The 8,611-nt window shown below is 35.2% G+C and overlaps 1 protein-coding gene across 4 annotated transcripts in view; it reads right to left on the bottom strand.

Moving 5' to 3' along the window:
- Positions 1–355: 355 nt before the first annotated feature.
- SLC16A7 (solute carrier family 16 member 7) overlaps positions 356–8,611 on the bottom strand; it is a 134,494-nt gene continuing 126,238 nt past the window's right edge. For all 4 annotated transcript variants that reach the window (XM_075930718.1, XM_075930713.1, XM_075930720.1 and 1 more), the window contains one exon: positions 356–7,365. In XM_075930718.1, coding sequence (XP_075786833.1) covers positions 7,094–7,365 — 272 coding nt within the window. In that variant the 3' untranslated portion in view covers positions 356–7,093. The remainder of the gene's footprint in view (positions 7,366–8,611) is intronic.

The following is an 8,611-nucleotide window of genomic DNA, read 5'->3' as shown; positions in this document are numbered from 1 at the left end:
TAGAGAAGAATTTGGCCAATCAATTAGCATAGATGATCTGGGAAAAGTTAGAAGATGACAAGGGAAACAAAAAGTCTCATTTCAAGTCTCAGAATCATAGTTCCAGAACCTCAACGATATTTAGGTGCATTGATTTCAATGGGCTATAATTGCTTAAACATTGAGGATTTGAGCCATGTGGATGGACATGAATAATTCTCATGATTATTTAGTGGGAGTTACATACATGTATCAAGAGGAAACTATCACATCTAATTAATCTATTTCTATGAAACTAAATCAAGTATATTTTATGTGTGTAAATAAATTTGTGTGCATATATCCAAAGACCACATAAAGATGAAATTCTTTCACAAATTTTACATGATAATTTTATTTTCAGTTTTCACTTCTTAAATTGTTTATCATAGGTCATTTTCCTTGTAATTCCATAAATATGAGGGACAAACTGGACACATTAGTCTCTAATACAGGCCTGGAATAGGAGTTAATGAGCAAGAAGAAATAAATATACATATGAATACAGCATAATAGAGTGTATAATCATGTATACAGTATTAACATACAGTATGAATAATGAAAGTGTGTTGAGACATAAAAAGCTTATTGAATGTAGACACATTTATTGTCATCCTAACCATCTTTGGAATATGAATAGCACCTCTAACTAATAAATGATTGTCCAAAAATTTCTAATCAAAATGTTCAAGTAAAAAATATACAGTATTGAAATTTTTTTAAAAAAATCTTGTTAGTCAATAGGAGTGGCTACTACATGTCTAATTATTGCATAGCACATTCTGTTGGTAGGGAACAGAAGAAGTGTATTTTCAAAGAAGGTGCTGGATGGAAAATGCTCCAATACTTCATTTAAAGAAGGGTGCTTTTTCACACACAATTTTGAAAATGCACTCTATTCTTCCTGGTGAAACTTTCCCTTGTGTCATAGGCTAATGCATTTTTTTCTCTCTAATGTGTAGCTTCAGGCAGATTGAAACACATATACAAAAGGTACAAAAAGATACAGTCAACCGCATGATATTGTTGATTTAAATTTGACATTCATTACACTTCAAAAACTACACCAAGAGACATTTTCTAAAACCCCAATGTTGGCCCAACTGTTGAAGGTTCTATGTTTCTCCTGGTGGCTGATGCACCTTCAATTTCCACTGAATTCACAGGAACTTAATGGCCTTCAGTGCCTCATAGAATCAGGCCATCAATGTATGTAATCGTATAGATGAAATACAGCCCAAATTATATCATTTGTTAATAGAAAAGTGGTTCTCAAACTGTGGGTCATAATCACATATTAATGGGGCGAGAATTAGAATTACTGGGACCCAGCACTGAATCTGAAGACCTAGCTTTATCCCCGCCCAGGTTGGCAGGGATGGACCTCTGGCTCTCTTCTATCACCACCTGGGGCAGAAGGGTTGGGGCTTCAGCACCCCTCTAGCTCCCACCTGAGCAATGGGGATCAGGCTCTGACATTCCCCTCTTGAGATTTATGTGATAACTTTGTTGTCAGAAGGGGGTTGGGCTGCAATGAAGTTTGAGAACCCCTGATCTATACAATATTTCTATAGTAAGATTATAAAAAACACTCTTTTTTTTAACACAGCATTTACAATACCTGATGATATTTTGGGCCATATTGAACATGTGGGACGTGGTAGGGATATTACATTGCTCTCTTTGAATGAATTTCTTGTATAATAAACTAGAAAAAAATTAAAAATCATGAAATATATTTCTGTAGAAAAAATTCAGTTTCATGCATGCAAGTACTTTTTCTAGTTCACTTACAAATGTTTTATTTGGTATAGTAAAAGAATAATAAATATAAAGGGTTCTGAACTGTGCTTGATAAATAAAACATTTGTAAGTGGATTAAAATACATATAAAATCTGCAAAGAAAAAAACACATTTCAAATAGATATGAAGAATGGAGACTACAATCTGCTGAAGAAAGGCTTAAAGAGAGCTAGTTAACTTTCTTTTGGTTTGAGTAATATTTGTTCAGGTATTTATTTAAATATACCTTTTATATTTAATAATCTATATGTCTTACATAGACTATTAAAATACTATTACTATACAGCATGTGAAAATTAAGGACTGATTCATTAGGAAAATTATGCAGGCACAGTCTACTTTGCCATTGGTCACATAGCTAGTATTTATTATATTATATATAGTACCCCTGAGATCAGGTATATATAGTAGAAAAGTAGGGATGAAATCTTGCCTCCTTTGAAATGAATGGGAGTTTTGCCACTGACTTCATTGGGGGTCAGGATTCACTGTCAGGGTCTGACCGATACCCCCTTGAATAGGAATCTATTGATTTCACTGGGCAACCCTATAATGGCAAGAATAGAGTTCTGAGCTGAAAATAAGGATATCCTTGGCAAGAAAGGCATCTCTCCTGTTATACAAAAGGCATGAAGGGGACTAACTGCACCTTGGACCCAGTCTTACTTTCTGTGATCACTCTCCTCCCTGTAAAAAAACAAAAAAGCAAAAAAACAGAGCAATAGCAAATCCCTTATTATTTCTGAAATAAAAGAAATACTGGTTTCAAACCTGTAAAATACATTACTGTAATATTTTCCCTTTGAGAAATGTGTAATATATATCTACCAACATTTCTGTAATTTGTTTCCATGATCTGAGTCTATCTATCCCAGTAATTAAAGATATATAATAACCTATTATATCTGAGCCAAAAGTCAACAGGACACTTCATTTAGGTATGATACCATAGCAAGTATTAAAAGTGAAGATATGTGTAAAAACCCAAGCCAGTAAAGGGTCAAAACTTCTCCTGGTGGGCCAATGCTACAGCTGGTGGTCAACAGAGAAATCCCAGATTTCTGAGACTCTGATCCTAAATTTGCAATGTTTGTTTTAAATAATAATAAAATAAAAATATTACCATTAGAGTTTTAAAATATTTGGGAGGCTTTCTAATTACTTGCTAACATTCTTTAGGGGTTGTCTAAAGTGTAATTGATAGAAGATGACAGAACAAAAATACCAAATTTCAGAAGAAGATGCAATTTATGCTGAAAAAGATTTTCTACATGTTAAATGCAAAAACAAACAAAAAACCCACTAATATCAAAACAACACAAATAAAGATTACATAGAACATTTATTAAAATTGAAATTCTGTATTTGGTAGAAAACAATAAAAGCTCCATTTATATGCCTGTATAGGAGTAAAAAATATAGTTACCTATAGAGAAATTGGCAAAAGTTGCCTTCATCCCATTTTTGCACTATGTAAAAATGTTAGCCTAACTTACAGCAAGGTAGTCTGATTTTGCTTACTGAAACAAATTGTACAACTACTATTGACATCATCATTGGGATCAAAGGTTGGCCCATTACATTAACATTGAAACAAATCTCCCTTATCCTCGCTGAAAAGTCTTGGCAGAAGTACAAGAGTCAGAAAAGGAAGAGACTTGATATGAAATCTGATCCTACTGAAATCAATGGGAGTTTTGCCACTGACTTCTACAGCAGGATTTCACCCTGTAAAGAAGAGCAATGCTCATGAAAAGAGACCTTGCAGAACTTTCAGGATAGTTCACAATCCCTGCTCTTTAGTGTGGAGGGCTCTGGTATGTGGCTTTTTATGACAGAAGGTTTAATAGCAGAAAGTGAGTTTGGGAATAGTCCAGAAGTGGAGATAGCCTGAAATAATTCAATGAGAATAGGGTTGCTGTTGTATTAAAACTTGAAAAAAAATAAAAGAAATAACCAGACTCATTGGTGTGAACCATTTCTTTGTAGTTAAAAAGGATAGTACAGAGGGAGAGAAAGCCAAAATAAGAAGAATTAACTGCATGTGAAGCTCTGTTCTTAAGAGGTGATTAAAAAAATAGCCATGTGGTAGCACGACTAACACCACTGCAATTAATGTGGTCCTGAACCTCACACTAGTATACAATTTTAGTGGTGTTCAGAAAAGGGCAACAAAAATTATTTAGGGTTTAGAATGGGTCCCAGATGAAGAGAGATTAAAAAGACAAGGATTTTTCAGCTTAGAAAAGAGAACACTAAGGGGGGATATGATAGAGGTCTATAAAATCATGACTAGTGTGGAAAAAGTGAATACAGAAAAGTTATTTGCTTGTTTCCATAACCTAAGAACTAGGGGTCACTAAATGAAATTAATAGGTAGCAGGTTTAAAACAAACTAAAGGAAGTTTTTCTTCACACAGTGCACAGTCAACCTGTGGAACTCCTTGACAAAGGATGTTATGAAGACCAAGACTTTAACAGGGTTCAAAAAAGAGCTAAATACATTTTTGGAGGTTAGGTCCATCAATGGATAGGAATGGTGTCCCTAGCCTCTGTTTGTCACAGGCTGGAAATGGATGATAGAAGAGGAATCGCGTGATGATTACCTGTTCTGTTCACTCCCTCTGGGACACCTCTGGGATTGGCCACTGTTGGAAGATAGGATACTGGACTAGATGGACATTTGGTCTGACTCAGTATGGCCACTCTTATGTTATTCTTATATTACACCTGTGTAATATGAGAACCCAAACTGACGTGCATCAAGGGAGACTAACTCTATGGCAGAGGTCCGACAAAAAGAAGCCAAGGGCAGCACTAACCTAAGTGCTCTTGGACAGAAATCATCACCTGTTTATTCTGAAAGCTATTATCCAGTGCTTCAGAAATCAGTTTAATCAAGTAAAGGGCTTGTCTATTTGCTGCTGATATTGAGTATTTTCCATTTATGAAGATGAAAAGCACCTTTTTCCTATAGATTACACCACTTTGGTTAGTAGTTTCATAAGACAATGGAGGGAGAAAATATTAATAAGGAAAATGCCAAATGACCCATTTGTCACCAATCTGAGAATCAAAAGGCCTCATCCAGGAAGGTGCTGAGACCTGTTTAATAGTACTATGCTCAGCACCCTTCATTTCCAAAATAAAGAGGGAGTTGCTTAGTGTTTCCCAGAATTAGGAGCAAAAAGAGGTGCAGAACACTAAAAAAGTTACTAATAGTACTACTTAAGAAATAAGGTACTTCTTAGCATAAGTAAGGATTCCACTGTGTGGCCCTTAGGCACAGTTTAGCTTATTCCAATGTTTTGATCTTTGGAAGTAAGGCAAGGCAGTGCAGGAACTGTGACCAACCCCCTGTGGGGACATAGCCATGACTACCTATTACACAGCACTGAATCTACTCTTAATTCAGCCCAAAGTGAGTAACAATGGGGTTTTTTTTCTTCAAGATTTGCTTGTCCTGTGCATTAGACATTACTGAGATTCCTATAAAATCACTAGATTTTTCTCTTAATTGTCCAGCTTTGCTGAAAGAGCATTGGAAAATGTCAATTTACCTTCCTGCACAGCATTGGAAGTGGATTTAGTATACTACTGAAAACAATGCTGAATTGTTGAAAGGAAGGACAACGTGTTGCTTCTGCTATGCAATACATTGTAGATTAAATATAATAGTACATCAAAAGCAAAAAAACCCCAAAACCCTGATGTAAATAATCAAATTAAACAAGAGTATTAGGGCAAGTCTACCTTAAATGTACACACAACTTCCCAATTTTTCACAGATTTAATTATTTATTTATGTTATATGATAAATGTATCTGAAAGTTCATCTTCTGTTTAGTTTATCAGTCTGTTTAATATGTTCATAAAAAGGGATGTGTTAAAATGTACTGCAAAATAGCATGTTTTTTTTCTGAATCAAGTGTCAATAGTGTATAACTAGTTCACAAATGTTGCATGAATCAGCCCTTTAATTTTCACAATTTGAGATGCATGCATATGGAGGTGCCTGCCTTCGATATTTATGAATAGCACCTTTCTTTACTCACCTAAATAAAACAGAAATATTTTAATTTCACATGCCATCATTTTGAAACTTCTACAAACATTAAATTAGCTTTCAGTATTAACTTTCAAGAGAAATCATAAGCAGATACTGTTTAATATTTGTACTTTTGTACTCCTTTAAGAAAAAATGTTTTTTTCAATTGAAATTGAATGTGCATTTTATGCAATACTGATACAAAACCAAAATCCAGTAAAAAAAAGAAAAAGTTACCACAGGCAGTAACAATGCCAGGTTTCCCACCTTGCACTGTCAGTATGTCTCAATTATTTTACAGAAGGTTCAGTTCTTGGCCTTTCTGCTCATACAGTCAACAAAGGAGTTAGTTTTGACTTGTGTTGGGAGGGTAGATGAGAATTGTAATTAGGTTACCTGGGCACAAGGACCCAAAGTTAAGTCTTAAAATTCCTTTTGCATAGGCTATCAAAGATAATGACCTTCTGCGAATAAACATATGGCTGTGATTTGAATTAATTACCAAAGGACTGATTGATCCAAAGCCCACTGAAATTAATGAAAAGACTCACTTTGACTTTAGTGGATATTGGATTAGGTCATGAGAGATAAAAAGCTGAACCATTCCTATCCCCTGAACCAGTTAGTCTCTCTCATTAATTTAAGTCTACGTATCTAGTGAATGAAATGTTAACTAGCCTTACAAGCTATGTACCACTGACATGTTCATCTTTTCTTTTTTAATACACACAGCTTTTTAAGCCAGTTTGTATTTATGCAGCCTGAGTGTTCTCAGAGTTAAAAAGTAACTGCTTAAATATGTGACCAGAGGACAAAATATTTTGGTGGGCAGAAGTTGACAGGCACTGGCAGTCCTGAGGGTTAAGACAGATGGCTTCTGAAACAAGACTAAACACATACTGTTGCATTAGAAGTTATTTTGGAACAAGATAATTTGTCATGGAAGACCGTAAAGTCTAACTTTATCTGACCTATATTGCCCATAGTCATAGCACATGAGGACTCATGGGAATAGAGTCGTTGTCTCTGAAACCTACAATTCTCATCACCAAAATAAATAAACAAACTGTAGATGGCAATTTGTCTGGAATCCTGGCACTGGGCAAATTTTTGTTCTCATCCAGTATTCTGGCTGATCATTATTTCTACAAAACCTGGCCTATATCTCAACAAAATACTCGTAATAGAAGTCAAAAACATTGACATCTGAGCCATATTTCATATTAAATATTAGTTTCCCTTTCTGAAGTATCATTGAGTACTTTGTCAGCCCTGTTGGCAGCCTCCTCGTTCTCATTGTTGGTCAAAGGTTCTGCTTCCTTGGGATCAGCATTCTTTAATGCTTTCTGTTTTTCATCTTCTAACTTCTTTTCTTTTGCCAAAAGCCTGTAGTTGATGGCATTACCGATGAATAACCAAATGCTTGCCACAATCACAATTGATCCACAGACAATATACATATATTTATATTCTCCAGTTATATCCACCAACCAACCTGAAAGACAGAAACAAAAACAGAATAAAACTTGAAAATATACTGACTGTAGACAGAAATGAATTCCAGGTCCTTCCTTCCTGCTGGTATTATCAAGAAATATGCTGCATTCAAAGTACTTTCAATGCTATAGACGTTGTCCAAGATTCGGCATTTTCATAGATAGATGTACAGTGCAAATCTTATATTAGCTAGATTGGCATGTATTGTATTTGATATCTGTAGTGAAATAACTGAAAGACTAAGGACATACAGTCTAGTCAATAATAGTAGATTGTATATTTTTCTGCTCTGGGCTGAATTCCACCCTCCCCCCTACTGTTGTTTTGAAATGAATGTCTCTCAGTGGGGGGAAGGGCGCACTGGCAGACAAGAGGTTGGAAAGGTGTCTGCTTTCTCAGCTCCTATCACCATGGGTCATTGTGCAGTTGCTATTTATGCTCCATTTATTCTGACCCCAAAGACAGAATATTTCACCTGGGTGTGCAGACACCACTGCCATGAAAACTGAGTTTCAAACTCTGAAGTGAGTCCCCAAACTTGTATAGGTAATTCTTCCTCACCTCATCAATGGAAATCAAATTTGTGACATCATGTCTTAACACATGAGTTATTAGTAGCTAAAAAAATGTGCTCTGCTATTCAAGGTTGTATCCGGACTATTAATCTCTAGATGGCTTTACCAGTATCAGAAGGGGACAGAATGCCACAATGAGCAGGCATGGTTAATATACATAAGCCATTTGGCTCAAAGAAAAAATGTATTCTGACTACCTTTTCACAGTGAGTCATTCTTGTATTTCTGTTGCATTTCTAAACTTTCAAATTAAAAGACAATCTCCCAGTAAAGAAAAGAGCATAAACACATATTTTAATTTAAGCACGAGTAGCCTTATTGAAGGGTTTATTGAATTTAAGCACGAGTAGCCTTATTGAAGGGTTTATTAATATAATTTAAGTACGTGCTTAAATGCTTTTTTGAACAGTGGACATACTAACTAGACCTGATTGAAGCTTGGAATTTCTGATCTGAGGGAAACTGCAACATTTAAAAACAAATTTTCCATATCAGAATAAAGATGATTTTTTTTCAGTAGCCTGCTAAATGAGGAATAAAATAAAATAGTTGAATACTTTAACATTACATTAATATTAGACTTAATATTGATACTGATTTCAAAAATGCTTGAGGGGACTGGATTTTATTAGTCATAGACCAAGTTCCTCCACTAGGTGGCATGCCAAG

The sequence above is a fragment of the Pelodiscus sinensis genome, chromosome 1, assembly GCF_049634645.1.
Source record: "Pelodiscus sinensis isolate JC-2024 chromosome 1, ASM4963464v1, whole genome shotgun sequence".
Lineage (NCBI taxonomy): Eukaryota > Metazoa > Chordata > Testudines > Trionychidae > Pelodiscus > Pelodiscus sinensis.
Note: the sequence above shows the minus strand (reverse complement) of the source record. Positions and strands in the feature narration are given on the sequence as shown.